Source organism: Lichenostomus cassidix, chromosome 3 (genome assembly GCF_008360975.1).
Source record: "Lichenostomus cassidix isolate B80296 chromosome 3, HeHo_3.0, whole genome shotgun sequence".
Classification (NCBI taxonomy): Eukaryota; Metazoa; Chordata; class Aves; order Passeriformes; family Meliphagidae; genus Lichenostomus; species Lichenostomus cassidix.
In genome coordinates, this window is record NC_139483.1 from 64,036,615 (window position 1) to 64,059,194 (window position 22,580).

Here is a 22,580-nt window from a genome sequence, read left to right on the forward strand (position 1 = left end):
CATCAAATAGCAAGATAGAGGGAATGAAAAGAGGAGGAAGACAACTTAGGAAAATTAATGCATTGCTCTTGCCACAGAGTGTCACTCTTACTCCACATAGGTTTTAGCTAGACAAGTGAAAAATTTATCTTCTTTCCTAGTTTAATTTCTGCATATTTCATTAAATAATCTGTAGTCTTGCCACTAGGATATGAATTAGAGCATATGGACTCATCATTCTGATATGCTGGGAACATAAATAGTGTAATGCCTTGTTAACCTTTTACCTATCTGGGCAGCTCAATGGGAAATAAAGATTTTTTTATGCAGAGTATGGATATACCATATCCCATTACAAAGTCTGTGATCTTAAAGCTTCAAAGGAAGGGTTGATTTTTCTGGAGCAATTAGTGAGTAACCAGCTGGTATGGACATCTGACCAGCAACCCAGTTTCTTCCTTACACAGCTCAGCCAGACTCTGTATTTCTGAGCAAAATTGTAAATGATGGCAAATAATGCTTAGTTTTAGATTTTCTTCTTCATAAGTTTCTGTTCAAGAAAACACTTTCCAATTGGAATAGTGCACAGGTTTTGGGGACATAGCCAAGTAAGTACCATATTAAACCCATACCTGAGACCCTGATTGGGAAACTAAAAGAGAGCAGGAGTTCAGCAATAAGACTGTAAATGTAGAGGTGTAGGACAGCAGCTGTTTTTCTGTCATTGTTGGGTTTTTTTGGGTTTTTTTGTCTGCTTGCATTGTAGGATAGCCAAGAAGATAGTAAAAAGTCCTTTAAAATATTTTGAAATTTTCTGCATCTGACTGACTATACAAGAATGTGAGTTTTACCTCAGTAGAGTTTCAGTCCTGTAAATGAATCATATTCATACACTTAGAACCTTCTTTTCTTTCCCTGGTGACATTTCTTGACATCTCTAAAAGGGAGACTAATTTTTCTTTCTGTTTCAGTACCAGAGGCAGTTGAGACTATTAAAACATTAGTTTTGTCTGACACCACCATCAACATGTCTTGGAGTGAACCTCTGAAGCCAAATGGACCTCTTGAATCCATCCGCTATCAAATCTCTGTGAACTTATTGCCTCCTGTCCCAGCGACACCTTTGCGAAAAAGTGAATTTTCAAATGGGATGCTTTCCTGGTCTGTCAGTGGGCTCCAACCTGGAACAAATAATTCATTCAAGGTATAATTGCAAGTAGTCCCACTGGTTTGTTCACTAACCTGCAAATCTTTAGACTGCTCTTCTGTAAAGTAGACAAATAAAAGTGTCCAATGTGGATTCATAAGAACAAAATGTGCTGCTTCTGCCTTTACAGATGAAGACTTAAAGAAATAGTAAATGATGTATCTGGACAGCAGGTCTATGATCAGAGTGACATTTTCAAAAGCAACCAAGTAAACATGTTGTCTGCAGAATGTGCACTGAATGTGCATTTGTGAGGGTATCACAAATAGACTGATTTACACAGTTGGGAGAACATTCAGCTGACAGGAGGGGATTTGTTCTGATTTTAGTTTGAGTTTGGGCTTTCATTGATGATTTGAATGGTATAATGGGGAATATATATATGTATACACACACATACCCACACCCACACACACCCCTCTAAATATCTGTGTGTTTATGCAAGTATGCATACTCAAACATAGGTCATATTTGACTGTGGCTTAGTGAAAGGCATGTCTTGATTTTGGTTTTTTTTGGTGGTTCTAAAACACTGCCTGATATGTTGGATGTCTGTGTAAGAGCGTGTGGCATTTAAGAAAGGTCTAGAAAGAGTGAAACTTGGTAGAAAGCTGAGATGAGAAACCAAGAGGAGTCTCTGAGGAAGGGTACTCCTGGCCATGAATGTCTAGCCTGAATGTGTAAAATCCCACAACTATGAGGCTCAAAATCTTTCTACATCTATATCTGTATTGCCTGAATATTGTCTTGTTTGAAAAGTTAGTCTTCCATACACTTGGTGTTGCTAAAGCAAAGCTTTAATTTCAAAGATTTCAATACCTTTCCAACTGGTCTGGTATTGTACAGTTCATCTATTTCCCTACTAGGTACTTGCCTTTCATCCTGATGAGAACTGGTTTTCTGAAAGTGTCCCTGTCATTGCAAAAACTTTTGATACTCCACCTGCTCCTATCAACATAGTCCCCAGAAATACCAGTTTCCAGCTAGAATGGAGAGCTCCTCTGCACATCAATGAAACCAGCTTCTGGTTTGAGCTGCGTAAGGTAAAAATACCTCTAAATTTTGGTGTGATTTTTTTTCAGATAAGAGAAAATTTAACCTACCCTGTCCCAGTAAGTAGGACAGGGTGGGTGGCAGGATGTACATGAAGAGTCTCAGTGGATAATTTGAGCATGGTGATGTCAGTCTTAGCTTCTCAGCAGGGGCAGGATGGAGTCAGTGTTTGCCAGGAACAAGGAGGAGTGCAGCTGTAGCATTTAGTACTCCATAGTGCCAAAGGACATCCTGGATGACCTCACCAGAATTCCTCCTGAGTCTCCTGTTTCAGCAGCCCTATCCCTGTTTCCTCACTGCCCTGCCCCAACTGGGCTTGCAGTTGCAAATCCTATGTTTGCCCTGCACAAGAAAAAGAAGGAAAGGGTTTTCAGCAATAAATATTAGCTACAACCTAGTATCTGAATTTTATTTTCCTGTGATAGAGGTTAAGAGAAAATGCTGGAGAGAAGACCAGATTCAAGGAGTAAGAAATAAATGCTGCAGTGAGAGCAGCATGCATGGAAACTTCAGAATTCAATATCTGAATCACTGGACACAGAAAAAGCCATGTTCTAAACTGAATCATGCAGACTCTTTACTATAGAGAATCAGATTCATTTGGTCGACACCAAACATTTCCCTGCCCTAAAATAAATGTCACATCACAATTCCACTAAACCACCTCCTTTCAGTTGCATCATGGCAAGCTGAACTTGTGGGCACATCACGATGATCCAGAAATATAATGGGAAGGCTCCTTTTGGCTGTGGAAAGCAGGCACTTAATCTGTTGTTCTTTGTTGCTGCCAAGACTTGTAGGTCTCCTGAAAACAAAGAAGAAAATTAAGGTTTGTGTCCTTGGTTTCTGAGAGGACACAGTGCCATGGTCAAAAGAGCACCTGCGTCATTTTTCCACTATGATATTAAGAGGTGGCAAAGTAATTAATCTCCCCAGGAATAGAACTGTGACACCCTTTCAGCAGAGCAAGCAAGTGCTTGTTTTCTGTAAAATGATGATATTTTATTTTTCTAGTGGCCAACAAATAGTGACTGGTTTTCCCCTGCGAACACTTCATGCACAGGAAATCTTGTTTACACATGCAACCTCACAGGAACTCTTCCTTGGACCAACTACTTTGTAAGAGTAGCAGTAGTTTATGTTACAGGAGTGAAAAGCATTTCCTCTTCAACAAGCTTTAAAACTACAGGTAAGCACTTAATGCAGGATAACAAGATTTTAAGACTATTTTCAGGATGTGAATATTAAACATAATTATTTCTAAAATTTAGCAGGTAATTACTAAGACCCAATAGTTCTGTGTGCTTGAAAAATGAATAATCCAATACCATACCCTCAAAAGTAATAGGGGGAAAGAAATGAGGTTTCGTTCCAAGTGGAGCAGAGGAAAGAGTGAGGGGAACTGAGATGAAATGCCTATATGCAAGTGAACTCTTTACTGGTGAAAGGCTGCATGTCAGTAAAAATTTTGGAATTTATCCATCACAAAGAGAAGGCCAAGGATTCATTCTCTATGAGGATTAATGATGTAGGTCCTCTTTCCTTTTGGATGTCTAAACACCCATGTACATATCAGATTTTTGTCTGTGCCTGTTTGACCTTTGTCTTGCTACAAACACATTTTAAGGGTTTTGTTTCTTCCCTTGTATGTCTTAAGCTGGTGTTCCCAGTAAGCCAGGAGCTCCTAAAAGAGCAGAAGACTCTAAAAACTCTGTACAGTGGGAAAAGGCTGATGACAATGGAAGCAAATTGACCTACTACATCTTAGAAAGCAGGTAAGCAATGCATGAGGCACTCTTCCCATAGAAGAGAACAAGTCTGGGTGTGCAGGGGAGTTCAGGTTGGCTCCAAAGGGAAGAATGAAATATATATGATGCAAAAGGCCCTTCCCATTGGGGTATCTTTCTTAGATAAACCAAGTACCCATGATTTCCAGAAATCCCTGGAAAACTTAGAAGAAAATATATGCAAACATTTTTTCACACCAACCTTGAAATACAGTTATATATTTGGATCTATGTCAGTGAACTAGAAGATTTAGAGATAATTTCAAATCACAAATCTCAACATACATGTAGTATATATTTTTGGCTAAAGTATATCTATAAATACATTACTGTTCAGAGGACTCATAAAAGATGTTGTAATATTCCCAGAAATAAAACATTCCCATCCATGTGGGATGACTATATAATTTTTAAAGTGCTCTGTCATCAAATACCGATTGCCTGGGCTATGCATGTCACACTAGAGTGCCAGCTTACTCTTATTCCTGTGCTGGCATTGGAAGCACTGATTGGGCAAGTTAGAGCATATTGCTGTGGGCAGTGACTTTGAACTTCTAATATTTTGACCATGACTCTGGAGAGATTTCTTTAAAGCAATCAGTGCAAGGCTTAATTAATGCATTGTTTGAAAATGAGGAGAGTCTATCTTCTGAGATATTCCAGTGATTGTTTGAAGTCATTACTGATGGAGGGAAGCAATTTTCTTAACTCAGACATTATTTCTTTCTCTGTTCTTATGGAAGCTGAGGAATGACAGTGCTCTGGAGCTGGGCATACTTCACATATATAACATATATGTAAAGAACATATATAAGTTCTTTATCTATGTAAGTTTTCACCCAGACATATTTTCCAGGTGCTGTAAGCTTCTGGACTGTAATTCTGTGGGCATGCAGGAGCACTGACCTGCATGCTCTGAGTAAACAAAAATTTTGATATGCCAAGAGACAGTCTGTACCTGACTTGCTGCAGATGGATAAGGAAAGGCCAGACCCTTGGCCTGTGCCACGGCTGTGCTGTGTTCTCCAGACTCCAGCTTCTCATTCATCTCTGGAGTCATAATGCATCATTGAGGGGGTCTTTTAATGAAATAAGCTTTTCTCTCACAGTTTAAATGTACACAAGCTGGTGTTTTTGACTGAATTTCACATAAGGTAGAAAAATGTTCAGTCATAACATTCTAGAAAGTATTTGCCTAGTCCTTTTAAGAAGCCTCTGTTTTTCATACAGCTCTAGTGGCAACATGTACACACCAAAGATATGAATATATCATTTTCCCATGTCTTTCTAGTTTAGGAGTGTTTGACCTTTTTTCTTCATTAAAGTGTGTTGGGAGAATGAGTGACATGCTCATGAAGGTCATTTCTCATGATATATTACGGTGTTGTGTGACATGAAATGATATTTCAGATATGGCCTTTCAAGTTTAAGTATGTGGTCTTCTTTTGGTTGGTGAATAATCAGCTCTGAATTTATTGTGAGCAATCAATCTCAGTCCAAAGGGGAAAGGAAGAAATAGACCCAGCAGTCAGCAGATACTATAGGAAAGTGGCTAGCTAAAGAATGGTATCTTCACTGACAATGACTTGCTTCCTGTTTATCTTGTGAAACCTCACGCACAAGAGACACTGAATTTCTCTGGGTCTGGGAGAGCAAAAAGCTCTAGCACAGTAGAATTTTTTTTTTTTTTAACCAGAAAGCTAAATAAGGTTTTAAAATCTTGGCTGTGAGGCATATACTGAAACAGGTGAATCAGGCATATACAGAATGGTTCTTTGTGTCTAAAATGTTCTACTATTTAATTTCCAATGCCAAGATAAAGATGTTTGATTCCTAGCATTGCTGAAATGGCATGGCACAATTTTCTTCTCTGTAGCGAAAATCCCAATACCACACTGAGCTTTCATGCAGGCAGAGAAATGTGAAAACCATGGAACTGAAGCAAAGAATGGGGTGGACATGAAGTAGTAAACTACCCTCATGGCATTAATGACATACCTGTGTCATTATGCTGTGCATGTTGCAGGAAACAGTCTGGCAACACCAGCAATGTGAAGTCCACATGGAAGGTGGTTTACAACGGCTCCTGTGGCAGTATTTGCACATGGAAGGCCAAGAACTTAGAAGGAACTTTCCAGTTCAGAGCAGCAGCTGCAAATGTGCTGGGACTTGGTGAATACAGTGACATTAGCAAGGATATAATTTTGAGTGAAGGTATGTCTTGTGCTTTTGTATTCTGTTAATCTTTTTTTTGTTTTGTTTTGTTATTCTAAATAATCTCACCAATTTATGAAGAGACTGGCTTTTTTAATAACGATATTCCTGCAAGGGTGATGTGTCTAATAGGTAATAAATGTTGATGTTTACGTGGTGACCCCTGCTGCCAGTGCTCATCCAGGCTCTTTTGCACAGACCAGTGGGCCTGAAAAGTGCTTCTGCTCATTAATACCATTTTGTCTCTGTGACTCTGCCACTCTGCTTTATGATGTGATTCTTGAAAAAAGACAAGTTTGCACACTGGGTAAAGATGTGAGAATTACTTCTTGCCCTCAGCCAGAATGTTAGACTTAACACTTTGTGGGTGCTTTTGGAAATCCCACCTTGAGTAGTCAAACAGTTCAGCGTTTTCTCTTGCTGTATATACAGTAGGTCATCACCACAGGCATGGCCCAGGTGTGGGGAGAAGGGTTAGTCTGACCAAATTCACATCCACATACAGCCTACGAGAGAGCTTTGCGCAGTGGAGGACTTACACAGCAGGCAGCTGAAGGGCTCTCTCAGGTGTGCTCCACTCCATGGGGTTGATATTGCATGCATGCACAGTCATTAAGCAATTTACCCTTTCTCTTTAACAGATAATGTGATCTCCATGGGCACCATCACTGCCATTGCTTCTGTGATTGGAGTTGTTGTGCTGAGTTTGGCTGTGGTCATGCTATTCGGTTTTGGTATGTGACTAAGTTTGTTTGTTTTTGTTTACCCTTGGTTTGCCCAACGTCAGTAAAAGGCAGTTCAGGTGGAGGGAAATGATTTGCCTTCAGATTTAAGGAAATTCTGAATTACCCCTAGTATGGGAGCTGGCGGGAATTTGTATTTTCTCAATCTTTGAGGCCATTGAGATGGCTGATTATATTTTTGGTATCAAGGACATGATAGAAATTCACTCCATCCTCAGACCTTTTTTGCTGTAGATTACCTGGAGGGAGAGAATAGGAGGGCTTACGGAACTCTAATGTTTGTGTGTATCCTTATAAAAACTTGTACCTTATAATTCTCAAGTTTCATACTACATTTATTCACCAAAAGGTCCCATTTTCTTAATCTTTGTCCCCTAAGAAAGGATGTAATGATTACCCTGAAATGTAAATGTCCACATGTGATAGTCTTGTCCTCTCAGTCCTTATCCTTTCCCTGGAGTCTTGTCACACACAGAAATGGACACTTGAGTTCTCAGCTCAGTGAGCAGTTGTCTGTGTTTTGTGGGAAAAAAATGTCCAGATGGAAATGACTTGCTTCATGAGCTGTTGGGGGGTGACATTGAACAGAATAACATAAAATCTGTAGCCTTTCAACTTGCCCAAACACTGGGATGCTCTCCGAGTGAAACACTTAACAGTCTCCTTTTCTATTCCAGTATGGAAACAGAGATTGAAATCTGGAAAGCAGGCCTTGCCTGGACACATAGTGCTTATCAAGGAAGATAAGGAACTAGCTCAACTCAGAGGGATGACTGAGACAGTGGGACTAGCCAATGCCTGTTATGCTGTACGGTATGTCCTCAGACCAAATGTATTCTCAGGACAAAAACATCTAACAGGGCTTCCCTGGACCAGTTTTCATGAGGCCACTCATCCCTGACACCTCAAGGTAGAGCTGAAGGCTGCATGTGTGCTGCAGGGCAGGTCTACTCCAAAGGATGCCCAGCCATGTTTCCCCCTGGCACACAGCCTGGCCAGGATCGCCCCCAGCCCAACCTTCATGTCACTCTGGAAAAAAACACAAGTGCACAGGGAAGGAAGATGACCTGGTGTTTTTCAATAACTTCCAAAACATCCAGGCCTCATCTGAGCTCTCCTTAAATGTACTTTATGAGACAAATAGTACCAGCTTCATTTGAGGAAGAATTTTAATAAAATTTCAGACTTTCTTAGGTATGAACAAGTGACTAGTATTGCTGTTTTGTAGCACTCTTCCTTCTCAAGCAGAGATTGAATCACTGCCAGCTTTCCCTCGGGACAAACTCAATTTACACAAATTGTTGGGAAGTGGAGCATTTGGAGAGGTATATGAAGGGACTGCAGTAGATATCCTGGCAGATGGAAGTGGAGAATCCAAAGTAGCAGTCAAGGTAATCACAGCTGTGTATTTCTTTGGCGAAAGAATGGGATGAGCAAGAGACATCTCTCTCAGAGGCTTTACCTGAGAAATGGGTGTTGGCTGATCTGGTTATTTCCTTGCAATGTTTTTTGCAAGTCACTCGAAGCTGATATTATCTCCTTGTAATGATTTCTGGAAAGTAATGTGTATTTAAAGCTACATCTATGTCTGATTGTTTTACTGAAGTGCCATGTGATAAGGGTGATGATGACCAAAATATTGCTAGACTTCTTCTTTCTGTTGAGTAGACTTTGAAGAAGGGTGCGACAGACCAGGAGAAGAGTGAATTCTTGAAGGAGGCACACTTGATGAGGTAGGGACAGCTTTGCCATTGGGCACCCTTCAAAGCCAGTATCATGTCAGGGTGGTGGCCTTTCAGATGAATGAAAGCAGCACTTTTCTCTAAACAGATTATTGTGGCATTTTTTTTGGGGTGTTCTTCTGTTTCTGCCAAACAAGTAAATCACTACAGATGAATCTTACGGAACTAAAGCTATAAATCTGATAGGCAAAATTTAAGATACAGACAGCAAGTTCAGTATGCTCGTATAAGGTATTTCTTTGGGTTGATACTAGTGTATTTCAGTGTCTTTGCTCCCCTAAAACTAAGTTAATTGCTAAATGAAATTGGACAACATTTGCAAGAATCAAATCACAATGAACTGATGCCTAAAGTTGTAATTTACTGTGGAAAATACTTTTTAAAATGTGCCACTAGGGGCTGCCACATATCTCTTCTATTAAAGTAGAGTTAAATTATGCATCTGTCACCATTGCAAGAATTTCACATAATAAGATTTGTGTTTCACCTAGAAATGTGGTCTTCTAGAATGTCCCCAGAAACAAATAGAAGTTCAACTGAAGTTTTCAACTGGTAGCATAAGACTGAGAGTATAGTTTAATTTTCAGATGCACTTTTGCACCTCTTTGACTTCTATTTCATGAGTGCAGAAGTACAAGCAATTTAAAAAAAATTCATTTTATTTCCACACAGAAAACATGGTGTTATTGAATTAGAAACTGATTTTCACAGAATTCAATTTTATTTTGTGGTTACACATTTTAAAAAAAATCTCGCATTTTTTGTCTTTTTTAACACATTGTAACTGAATGAGGTTAAAGGCTTGTTAAAACCAAAATTCAACCATGTCATTAAAGTGCAAATTAATGATAAAGAGTAAGAGTTGTGTGTAAACTGCTTATAAACTATCTTCAGTCTATCTAGAAGTCATAAACCCAGTTAAGGTCTGTTTTACTGTGTAGTATGGAAATTATATGGACCCATAGTTAAAGTCTCTGAAGCTCTCCCAATTCTGATTTAAGGTTGCAGATAATAATCCAAACCCAGAAATCCTGGAAGAGTACATAATTGAATTTTTTTGCCTTTAAATGTAAACATTGATGTGGGCCCATATGTACACCCATACAATGAATCAGAAACGAAGAGAATAGAAAAGTTTAAGTATTATATAATCCCAGTAGTCATTAAACAACAGCAACAACAACAATAATAACAGTAACAATAATAATAATAATAATATTGTGTATTTTATATTCTTTGAATATTTCAATTTTTTAATATGAAAAAAAGAATTATTTATTTCCCTCATGTAGGGTTCAATGACTTTACTTGGTGTTCGTCTATTAGATCTCATAAATGAAACCAAGGGTAAAAAGGAAAAATAAGTGCATTTGAGTGCTTACAAGCAGATAAGATACATAAGATGCAAGTTGTATGATATATATAAGTACAACTTTTATTTTACTTACCTTTTTGGATGTTCATTAAAATTTGGATTGTGATGTTATGCATGCTGGCTCAGTTAAACCCTAACTATTTGTTCCTTCTTATTGCTATGCAGCAAAGGGAAAATTGACTTGCCTCTATTCCAAAAAGTCATTTGATATTGGTTATTGGTGAGTCATTTGTGTGCAAATATGTGTAGGAAATTCTTGTGTCTGTCCCATCCCTTGGGAAATAAGGAATGGCAGTTCAGTGGAGAAAGGTCTGCATTGGGTGCAAGGAAAGTGCCAGGTGTTCCTTCCCCTCTTTGTCCCTGAAAGTGCCAAAGTTTGTCTGATTGAGAGGTATGAGCTAAGGACTGGGGGGAACTGTCAAATTCTAAATCACACTTTTTGCTAGAGTCTTTGCCCACACCTGAGATTAAGTGAATTGAAAGAGATTAGAAGGAAAATGTCCCTCTCTTTTATTTGTTTGTTTACACTTCTGCATTTGACAGCATTTTGGACACCATCAGTTCTTCCAATAGAGTCAAGTTTCTCTGACTGCTTGTGGAAGTGCTTTCACACAGCAGTGAGAAGGGAAAACCATTTTCTAACACAAGTAAAGTGATTGAAACAACACAGACACTGACAGAGGCAATAAATATTCTTTGTTCTTTGAAGAATACTTACAGCACTGAGAGTGCTGATTGCTCTCTGGTAATTCCTGTCTTAGACAAACACAGGCAAATTAATTGCGAGTATACGTAGAAGTATTCCTCATGTGTATTTTGTTTCTCTTGAAAATGTACCGTGAAAAACTGTTCCCCTTGGTGAACTGTGAAAATAATATACTGCACCTTGTGCTTTTACCTTTGTGTATTTCTCTGAATCAGCAGTTCTACTGTGAATATAGTAGTAAAAATACTCTATTAAAACAATATAGATACCTTTAATGTACAGGTGATGAATCATGTTATTCCTAGAAGAAATTTCCATTTGGCTGCTTTTCTTTGCTTCCTGGAAATACGATGAAGTGTGCTTTTTAATACATGTGCGTGCATTAGAGTACCTGTCAAAGACAGGGTAAGCCTGTGTTTTGGAAGGATGTCCCTGAACTCTCCCCATGGCCGGGCAATTCCAGGCACTGTGAGCTACTGAATCATGTTATTCATAGAGGCAGGATTGTAAAGGCCAAACTGCTCATTCACTGCTTGCAGCTATAAACGCTCTATTAGCTATCAACCAGCTGGATTTCTCATATGTAATCTTATGGATGTTTCCTTCTCTTTAGTAAATTTGATCATCCCCACATTCTGAAGTTACTTGGTGTGTGTCTGTTAAATGAACCTCAGTATCTTATACTGGAGCTGATGGAAGGAGGGGATCTACTTAGCTATTTACGAGGAGCCAGAAAGAAAAAGGTAAAGAACATGGGACTCATATTTTTAACCTGTAACTGCCCACAATTTTTCAGTTTTTCCTGTTCTAAAAGTCCATGCTGATTTTCAGCTGTTTCTGTACTTACAAGGTCTGGCCTGGCTTTTCCTTAATACCCTGGGACCTCAGTGTTGAGTGCTGATCTTGCAACCAGTGATGCTGTGAAGAAGATTGAATGTCATTAGATTACTGACCAAAATTGTGGTTTCAGTTGTGAGATGTCTTCTGGATTTCTCACAGTGAAAATAATAAACTCTCCTTTTGAAAGTAGTAATAAATATTGGTGGTCATGTATGTGGTCTATTAGGCATCATAGAGGGGTTTTTCTTGTCTTTGAATAAAAACAAAGTATCCTTAATGTGAGAGGCATAGACCAAGCATATAAGAATATACTGTCCCTGTGCCTAGGGAATTCTTCAGAAGGAAAGAAGATAAAAGAATAAAGAATAAACAACTTGAAGTAAATTTTTCTGTAATTTGTATGCAGATGAAGAATATGGATGGTAGGACAGGAGGTCAAAAGGACTCAATAATGAAATTTTATAGCATTATAGCAATTATATATTTCATTTACATGATCAGATAAAATTTACAGTGTGGAATTCTACTGAAATGCATATATATGTGTTCTACTAGAATAATATATTACAGTGATTAATAAATCCACAAGCAAACCTGATCTGATAGCAGGAGGAAATTTTTAGGGTCCCAATTCTTCCACAACTCTGAATGTCCTAGGATATTCTTAGCTGCAAATCAAACAGGATGTCTTCTCCTTCCTTACAGCGCAGTGATTTAGCAATTTACCCTGCTTCAAATTAGCATTCACTCTATTGACATGCAGAGATTTTGCACTGTGGTTTGACTGTTTTGGGAAACCATACGCTTTTGCATAGGGAGGTTGCCATTCCAAATTGGTAAAGCTGGAAGACACGGCTAACTTCTGTCTTTATTTCTTGTAGCTCCAGAGCCCTTTACTGACAGTGACTGACCTCTTGGATATATGTTTGGATGTTTGCAAAGGCTGTGTCTATTTAGAAAAAATGCGTTTCATACACAGGTACAGAACTTATTTCCTCAGTCTTCCTAGGTTTACCCACAGTATTGAGACTAATTATCTTACCTGGGAAAAAATGCCTAGAAAAATGTCACAATGCAACAGTAAAGGGGAGAGCACTGGAGTAAAATCTAATGCTGTTGTTTTCTGCTAAATATCACTTACAGTTCTCTCACAGAATGATGGGCTGTTCTAAGATCTAAACCCAGGACTTATTGCACCCCAGGCAAGCATCATATCCCGTATAGCAAAGAGAAGGGCAACTGGAGAGATCCATGTACTGTCTTCATTTGCCTAATGGGTAGCATTAGAGTTCACAGCCAGACTTTCTCAGAGGGGTACAGGGAAAACATGAGAAACAACAGGCACAACTTAACAGCAAAGGATATTAGATAGTATTGTTCAAAACATCCAAGATCAATCACTGAAACAGGTTGTCCAGAGGGGCTGTGTCATCTCCAGTCTTGAAGATATGCCAAATTTAACTGCGTTAGTCCCTAAATCACTTGTTCCAACCTTGGGGTTGGCACTGCTCTGAAGAGAGGGTTGAACCAGATCACTTATGGGCCTGAGTTATTCTACAGTTCTAACTGCATCCTCTTTTCTCCGCCTTAAAAATCAGGGACCTGGCTGCTCGAAACTGCCTTGTGTCTGAGAAAGAATATGACAGCTCCTCCCGGATAGTAAAGATCGGTGATTTTGGACTTGCCAGAGATGTCTATAAAAATGATTATTACAGGAAAAGAGGAGAAGGCTTACTCCCTGTCAGATGGATGGCTCCTGAAAGCCTTATTGATGGTGTCTTTACAAGTCGCTCTGATGTCTGGTGAGTTATAGCAGCCACACAGCTGTGGGGATAACCATACTAAATCCCACAGCAAGAAAATATTGGCTTATAAGAGGAATTATAAGGTTGTATATTGTCATCTCTAATAATTTTTGGGCTAGAGCATATTTCCTCCTAAGCAAAATTTTAAGGATCTAATGAAAAATTTGACACAACGGCAGTATATTTCATGGATATATTTCTTCATGCCTTGATCTCTTGCTTTGGATTCTGGCTAGAAGGAACTAGTGTCACTCAAACAATTTTATGACTGTACCAGACCCATAATATGGGTTTTTGCTTGATTGGGCAGTGAATTGACTACCTGCATGCTGTTCTACTTTGTTTTCAGTTAGGTTTATTGACATTTCCTTCCTACAGCCAAATACTTTGCCCTTACAGTTTCACCCTCTTCTAATGTCTTCTTTATTTTGAAGACCAGACTTTTCAGCATCATCAGGGGAAAGTCACAGTACTTTGCTGTGGAGGTTTGCCAAAAGTGTGTATTTGAGTGGCTTTGAGTTTATGGTGAAGAAGCAGAGTCCCACTGTCAGGAGGCAGGGAAAAAAACCACAGACTAAACCAGATCCGTGAAACCTGAGATTCAAAGTTTAAGTTTTGGTGGCCACAGGTACTCAGCCCACAGATCTTGTCCAAGTCCCCAAGCCTGCACCTATCTGTTTGACTGCTACTCTTGCACTTAACTCAGAAAGTAGTTTAGTACTCTGTGCCAAACCAAATGAGGTGCTGATTGCTCCACAAGTGGTGCTTAGAAGAACTTCTCTCTCTCCATTTTAAACCACACCCCTAGAGATTTCTAAACACTGTTTATGTGAGGACATGATAAACCAGAGTGTTGCCAAGGGAAGATGTGGGCACTCAGTGTCTTCTGAGCTGCTTCTCAGTGAGCCTGGGAAAGTGTCTCAGTTCTACACATTTATTTCAGCTATTCCAGAGGCTGGTTTAGGAACAAAAATGAATTAAGTCTTCTTACTCCTAATTTTTCTGAGTCTTATTCTTAGGTTAGATGCAATCTAACTGTTAATAGGGAGGTTTCATGATGACTGTGGTTATTAATTTTTCTCTTTTTTTGGTGGTGTTTCTCAGGGCTTTTGGAGTACTAGTGTGGGAAATATTAACTTTGGGTCAACAGCCATATCCAGGTTTCTCCAATACAGAAGTTTTACACCATGTACGATCAGGAGGAAGGCTGGAATCTCCAAACAATTGTCCTGATGCCCTGTAAGTTAATTTTGTTTAAATGTTGTTGGTAATATTTATAAGAAGCAAGAGGCTTTTTGCCAGGTGGTCATCATTTTGAAGGTTAGTCATATCCATGCAGAGCCCAGAATCCTCCACCTTTGTTTCAAATAAAACTGATCAACCTGCTACTAATTAATCCAAGAGTGCATCCTGTGAATAAGAACTTAAGATGTGGATCTGGTAGTAATGTGAAAATAGGCTGAGAGTATATGAAGGTATTGGTTAGAAGTTAAGATAGCTTTAGAGAAAGATTTTACTGGTCTCTGTACACCAGGTGTCTGTGATTGCTGATAAAACTGTAAAATTGTCTTTCTCAATGGTAGCTGCAGGAATTAGGATAGTATTAGAATATATGTGAAAAATAAACTCTGTCCCTTGTAGAAAGAACTCAAAAAAGCCAGTAAGAAGAGCTGAAGCCGCGCAGGAAAAGGGAAGTCTGCACCTCTGATTAGTCTTTAGCTGGACTGGATAAGTAAATCCTTCAATTTCTGCTCATCTCTTGAGCACAAAACTCAGGTTTAATTGCAAAATTCTTGCAATTTACAAAATCAAATAAATACATCAAGTGGATCAAATCCATAACGGCCAGAGGTGTATAAAGGAGGAAGTGGAACATGAGCTCAGCAATCACTCAGCATTGTCTAATTCCATGTCTCAATTTCTTTATCCCCCACTCTGCATAAGCAGTCAGAGCAGTGCACATGACAGCTGCAAATAGAAGGAGAGACTACTAAAAGTGAACAAGTCTCACTCCTGGGTCTGAGGAAAAGGCTTGAGAATCATTCTGTGCTTGGCAAGCCAATATCTCCATGATAGATCTTAAACCAATTTCCATGTTCTGAGTGTAAGAGAAGGTGAATATTTATCATTAATGTAGATATAGCTGAAATACCATATTAGCAATAAAAAATGCAAAACCCCCCAAACTAAGCTTTAGCACTTGGAGGAACTGAAGAACTGAAGAGATTAGAATTTTGTTTTAATAACAGAGGGAGAAGTGGAAGTCACAGAACAAATGAAAGCCCAAAGAAATTTTAATTTCAATATTTTCTGCTGAGAAATGTTTCTTAAAAAAATTCTGACAGCTGTTCTGTGAACAAAAAAGCACAGGAGGAAGCTATATCCATGTAGTAGTCTGACATTCAAATTTACATGAAAGCTCATAAATTGCCTTAAAACGAGTGACCAGATTTTCAGAAAAATCAAGAAAACTTTGCTTGAAATTATTTTTAAGGTCCCAGACCTTGAATTTAACATAACAGATGGGGCTTAAATACTGGTCTGCCTGTTGAAACTTGTAGGATCAGTGCCTAATAGTAGTTTTTGAAAGCCAAGGAGCTGATGAGCTTAGACTCTTGTACCATCTTTTATCTCATTTGGTGAACACTCAGCACCTGCATGCAGCTTCTGTCAGTAGCGTAAACAGCTTTTTGCTGCTTTGCTAGGTCATTAATGGCATGCCGGGATTCTTGACATTCCTGCTTCCCTCCTTGTGGTTTTGAACCTGCATCAGGACATCAGCAGTCAGTAATTGTCCTCTTCGGCACTTTGGCTTGCTCATTGTCATTTGACAAAACAAACCATCCCTGATAGGAAGAGAGTTCAAAGGCCAAAGTACTTCAGCTGAGAAGTGTTTAGGAATCTGTGGTAGGCTTACACTGCAAGTGCAAGTAGGGCTGGCACAGAAACCTTGAGCTGTAAAAGCACGAAGGAAGTGGGATTGTTTGTTTGGCGTTTTATTCCAGGAGGGGAAATTATTCCCCTTGCCTCCACAAGTTGTTACTCCAGGGAGTACTTATCCCCAGAGAAGTGTGGCTAGGTAAAGCTTGGTAATAAATTGAAAAATTGGCTTGGATCTAGAAATAATACACATTTCTTGAAATATGAATTAGGTCTATGAATGGAACTGTATTTGCAGTCAGAGATCCACATCTGGAACAGCCACCTGGGTGTGAGGCTTTCATGCAAGAGAATGCCAAGGTTTGGACTGAACTGAGCGAATTTAACATAGATTCTCAAAGGTTGTGGGTTACAGTCTAGGGAATTTGTGCAAGCACCAGGACATTTGCTGACTTGAAGCTGCAGTTTCAACAAATGCTCAATTCTGTGCAAACTTACAGAACTGACTTTGATGAAGAAATCTCAGTTCAGTAACTAAAAGCTTTTTGCTATTTTTTCAGGGAATGATCCCCTGGAGGGATTAAGAGAGTGGGAGAGAAGAAGGCCTTGCACAGAAGGCATCAGATGAAATCAGAGGTTACTTCATCATGACAAATTTTCCCCTTTTCTAGGAAAATCACACATCAATTGTATTTTCCATTTCATGTGAGAAAAAAATCGTAATGCATATAACTTATAGTGCATTTCAGGAATGTTCACTTTCAGCCTCCAATATCAGATATTGAATATTAGTTCTTTGCTTTTCCAGGCTCTTGAATTCTAACTAGCCCCACATAAGCAGCTCTGTTGGACATACCCAACATCTGGTTGTTACCCCCAGATAAAACACCTGTGTGAAGTGTAGGTGTGTAGGTGTACATCTAGTGTAAAAGTTAGTCCTCAAACCTAACATATTAATCTTTAGCTGAGGTTGTGTTTGGAACATTGTGATACTGTGTTTTGATGTTGTGTTTCCCTGTGAAGTAAAGGAATCCTCTGAGTCTCTTTTTCATGCTGAAGCAATAGACTGTTTGCATATTTGGCTCCCAAAAAACATAGATAAATGCTCAATCTGTCATTCATATGTATCTTGGCATGTTAAGCTGGCTTTCACCCTCTTGACTGGTCTCATGCTCATGCATTTCAGAGCTAGTGAAAGTTTGTGGCATACGACTTAAAACTTTGGATATCACAGCATGCCTCAAAAGCTAAATGCCATACCACAAATAGCTGTATATGTAAAAGTGGCAGATATATTCTGAGAGAGCATGAAAGTTTTTATCATTAGAAACCTAAACCCCATCTGAATTAAACACAGTGAAAAATACCAGTTCTCTCTAGTACTGATATTTTAAGCCAATCACCAAGTAATTTGATTTAGGAAATAAAAATATGTAATATAATTAAAATGAGAAAATTACAGTATTGAATTACAGTTTTGGCTGAAGTGAATATCCTTACTCTGTAACAAAACTGGACATCTTTATAAAGCAGATTGTGCAATAAAAAATAGTTATTTAGAAAGGCAGAGATTGGTCATAGGAATACAAATATATTCATAATCTATATTTTAGATGTTCTTGTTTCATAAATGCAAAGAGGGTAAATTTAGGTTGTGTATAAGAAAGAATTATTTTACATAAGATTTCTTATTCTTAATAAGGGTGGTGAAACACTGAAAAAGATTGCCTAGAGAAGTTGTGGGTACCCCATCCCTGAAACTGTTTGAGGCCATGTTGGGTGGGGCTTTGAGCAGCCTGACATCATTGAAGATGTCCCTACACATGGCTGGTGGTTTGGACTAGATGATCCTTGAAGATCCCTTCTAACCCAAAACATTCTATGCATCTATGACATACATCATTTCCTGTTTCTTTCTAGCTCTGTGTCTGGTTGTTTCTTCCACAAGGCTCTGCTCATGAGAGCCCAAGTGCAAACCTGGTGATGCACAGCACCTGAACTTGTTTTTTGCCTGGATATCCTACCAACAAGCATGACCAGAAAGCAGATTGTTTGGCTTCCAGCATCCAAGACCAGAATTCAGTGTGACACTTTGTTGGCAGCAAAAGGAAAACCAGTTATTTGACCTTATTTTGAGTCCCATTGAGTCTTCTTTCTTCTATATTTCCAGTGTCATCAATAACCAGTACACCTGAAAGAAAGCAGATCAAGTGATTCAGAGTGTTAGGAAGCCACTACCACTTCTTAGATTCTTAAAATAGATTTTCAAAATTTCATGGACTCCTTTTGAAAAAAACAGAATTACTCTGTTCAACTTGAAAACCACAAGAATACAGGCTGATGAAAATTGATTTTGAAACAATTTTTCTACTCACATTCTCACACAACACTAATATTTTAATGAAAAATTTAATTGAAAAATCAGAAGTCAAGAGATTCCTCCCAGCTGTCAAAAAGGGTTTTTTAGATACCCAGATGTGGTGAAGGACAGCAGTCATCTTTTTAAGGTGGATAAGCAAGGATCTGAGCAATTCATGTCACATAACAAATTAACGCCTGGTATCACATAGCAGCAGGTCTGGGAAGATGTTTGTCAAGGGAGGGTTTGAACTTAAGGCTTAGAGGTAAATGCTCCACATTCCAGATGCAGCTTCCTGAACCAGCCTTTCACTGGCTGCTCTCTGGTTTTGAGATTCTAAGATCTCTTTCCACTCCCAACACTTAGCATGTCCAGGTGTTGGCTGTGTTTTGGTTTTCATCCTGTCTCCCCCTGGCTTTTGTAGGATTTGGTTTTGTGTAGCATAAACTCACCTTGAGCAAGGAATAAAACCCAACCCTATCATTTAGACAAACAGGAGGTGAAGTTTTCCACTAAATGGTAGCTATAGTGTTGTACAAGGTGGGCTGGAATCTTACACCCAGGAGAAATTCATACCATTTTTGCCTTTGATGGGAAAACTTTTTCCTATTTGTTTGGGTTTGGAGGTAGAAGTCAAAATTAACCCTCCCTGTACTGGAGGGTTTGCCTTGAGCTTCTAAATTTGAGGCAACTTAAGTTGAAGGAAGATTAAATAACTTGAAAACTTCAGGTCCATTTCTGGTTTTACACTTCCATTTTTTTTTTTTTCTGTGAGAGAATGTCCTCCTTGTCTGCTTACTTACAAAATATTCCTGACTTCTTTGTTGAGAGTAGATGTTAAGGGCAAATGTGTCCTTTTTTTTTAAAAAAAGTTATATCTGCTCCCAATCTCAAAAGTATCAATTTTTTAAAAATTAAAAGCTGTCACTTTGATTACTGCTGACACCTGCTCTCTAATATTTTTCTTCCCTCAGCAGCTGATGATAAGATTTGTACCATATAGAAAGTTTTCAGGCCAAACTTGCTTCTCAGATGTTTAATGGTAAGTGTTGAGACGAATGATTCTATTTTTTTTTTTCAGATGTGATTTAATGACGAGATGCTGGTCCCAAGAACCTCTCAACAGACCTACTTTCTCTTATATTCATGACAAACTGCAAGAGATAAGACACTCTCCACTGTCCTTCATCCACTGCCTTGAAGACAAAAAAGCATCAACTGGAGTCATCAATGAAGCTTTTGAAGGTGAGTCTGGGACAGCACCTGCTAGTCTTGTGGCTTCTTCCCTGTGAGTAAAGTGGGATTTCTTAGGTGCTTTTCATTGCATTTGTCACTGTCTCAAATTCTCCTTTTTTCCCTTCACAAGTTGCTGGTGAACTAGGAACTCACCCTGATTCACAAACAGTTTTAATAGTTCCATACTTTTTGTTTTCCTAAAAACTTCCTGATCCATCCCAAGAGTGGCACTGTACTCAATTACCCAACTACATAAACATTTTTCTTCAGGATACCTCCTATATTAAATTCATTGGCACTGTCCAGTGGCCACTTAATGCCAGTCCATTTGATATTTTTCTAATCTTTTTCATTCTGTGAAGCTTTACAAATTTCAATTTATTTTGGTTGTGATTTCTCTTTATGTCAAATCCAGTCTGTTAATGACATGCTTACATTACAGGACTAAAAACTTTATAAAGACGTGATGGGGCCAGCACAGATAATCTATTGTTTCATGCTTTTTTAACAGCTGATTTTGCACCCTTATGCTATGATGAAAAGATATTTGCATACAGTGTAATTCCTTAGTTTCTTTGAGGGTGTCTTAGCTCTCAGTAATGACATTCAAGAAAGAGATACTTCATCTGGCACAAATGTAAACCTGGCATTAGCTCAGAAAAGGAGTACAGCCAATTAATTAGGCACTATGCCCAAGCTAATAGGACTTACATTTTGGATGGACTTTATCTCACCTAAATGCAGCTGTCTACAAGCTAGGAGTCTTATCTAGGATACTCTTCTAGGTAGCTCTGTCATCAGAAGCAGAAACAAACACCTTCAGAAAGTGGCAACTACTGGTTTTAGGCATATTTTATAATTAATTTTATAAGCAGGTCACCTTTTGCCTCACTCTTCACTGATGATGGCTGCCATCTAGGTGACCTGCCATATTCAACTCAGCTCACACAGAATTATGGGGTGGGTAAGATTGGAGGGAACCACTGAAACTCATCTGGTCCATCATCTCTGTTCAAGCACATTACTCAGGATAGTGTGTAAATTACAACATCTCAGCTATAGTATCTCAGACAGGATGTTTAATTTTCAGATGGCTACAGGAACACAACATCCACTGGACACAGGGCTGGACTGATTCAACTGCTTGCACCTACTGCTGATCTAGCTTGGTTTGCTACCTTAGACATCTCCTCTCTGTGTTCCCTAATTCCACAGGCAACAAAGACACAAAAACTAACAGAGTTAAGAAATTCTTGTGGCATTGCATCAATATCTCTAAATCTTTAGCAGGGCTGAAATTGCTAGAGAAGTCTGCCCTTCTGCTGCTTGGAGTTGGAGAAAGAGGCTGGAATATAGGTTGTTGTCCTTGTGGTGGAGCAGGCCTGGCACAGATGTAACATGAAAGAATTTTCATTTCACTGCAAGTCTCTGCTTAGCATGTGACAACTAATCCTGATCTTTCTCCAGCTGTTAACTTGCTCAATCTAGGCAGATAATTACTCTTACTGGGATGACCAATACATATTCTTAATGTAAAAAACATTATTTTGCCAAAATTTCAGGTTCTGCCCCACAGAGGTCACAGAGAAAATGCCATTGCTTTTCTTTTTGTTTGCCAGGAACAAAAGTTGAATTCTTAGAAATGACCAAGTTGTTGCATAGGGGACACATGGATTGAGGCTTCCATAAAAAATAAATGATTAAATTGAATGATAAAAATCTGAAAAAAAATCAATTTACTGCAGAAAATGTGATAGTATAATGGACTTCAAGGGTGGTCTTAATAATAGCAATACTCCATAATGTACATTTTAGTCAGGGAATCTGTTCACAGCAGTCACTTTTAAAATCAGAGCCTGTGAAGCCTATTTATAATAACTTAGTTTTTAAAATCTGGCCCACTGTGGTAAGCAGGGCAATTCAGTGCAGGCAAAGCTTTGGCTCTCAGAGCTTCTGCTTGGCACACTCTCTTCCTGAGCCTTGGACCTCTCCTCATGTTTCCTCTTCTGTCCTTCCTCCATTCTTCCCTTTCCATAGGTTCTGCCCAGCTGCTATTGCCACAGAATCATTACTGGATCTGCACTGGGAGGAGAAGACAAAAAAACTGTTTTCCTGTTTCTATTCAATGTTTTCATGCTTCAATTCTCAAAACTTCTCTTTAACTTCTCCTAAGGCTCATTTGGTGATTTTCATGCAGGAAATACCCATCAGGAAACAGGGTATCTTGAATTTCATTCATCTACATATCATCCTTCCATTTAAATGTATTTTGAAAGACTGAACACTTGACTAGCTCTTTACATGTCTGTAAAATGCACATACTTATTCTCCTGTATATTCATAGTTCACCTGTAGGTTATTTCTCTCTTTCACCAAGCACAGTCTTAATAAGCCCATTAAAATATTATGCTGTGTACTTGACTGGAAGCCTAGCTTCCTTGTGATGTCTTAATGTTGCTGGATTATCTGATCAGGGACACATGCATGTCAGTTTTCTGTTGCTCTCCAGACTTGAATTAATTCAACAGTTTTTCTGCCTGCCATATAAATCTCATGGAGTGGAATTCAGTGAAACGTGGGCTCCAGAAGTGAGATTGATTTAAGCAAGAAGAGGCCATTCAGGTTCTAGTTGAGTTTCCAGACTAAAATGTGTG

General features: G+C 38.8%; 1 protein-coding gene across 2 annotated transcripts in view; it reads left to right on the top strand.

Annotated features, from left to right (window-relative positions):
* Nucleotides 1–22,580, top strand: part of ROS1 (ROS proto-oncogene 1, receptor tyrosine kinase) — a 68,574-nt gene that overhangs the window by 38,493 nt on the left and 7,501 nt on the right. The window contains exons 30-43 of one of the 2 annotated variants that reach the window (XM_085056106.1): nt 951–1,183; nt 2,053–2,229; nt 3,254–3,428; nt 3,897–4,014; nt 6,053–6,240; nt 6,882–6,974; nt 7,661–7,796; nt 8,212–8,374; nt 8,652–8,716; nt 11,420–11,549; nt 12,528–12,625; nt 13,245–13,448; nt 14,556–14,690; nt 19,772–19,935. In XM_085056106.1, the coding sequence (XP_084912232.1) occupies nt 951–1,183; nt 2,053–2,229; nt 3,254–3,428; nt 3,897–4,014; nt 6,053–6,240; nt 6,882–6,974; nt 7,661–7,796; nt 8,212–8,374; nt 8,652–8,716; nt 11,420–11,549; nt 12,528–12,625; nt 13,245–13,448; nt 14,556–14,690; nt 19,772–19,935 (2,079 nt within the window). Of the gene's footprint in view, nt 1–950; nt 1,184–2,052; nt 2,230–3,253; nt 3,429–3,896; nt 4,015–6,052; nt 6,241–6,881; nt 6,975–7,660; nt 7,797–8,211; nt 8,375–8,589; nt 8,717–11,419; nt 11,550–12,527; nt 12,626–13,244; nt 13,449–14,555; nt 14,691–19,771; nt 19,936–22,580 lie in introns of those variants that run through there. The other variant, XR_014850942.1, reaches the window with a different exon arrangement.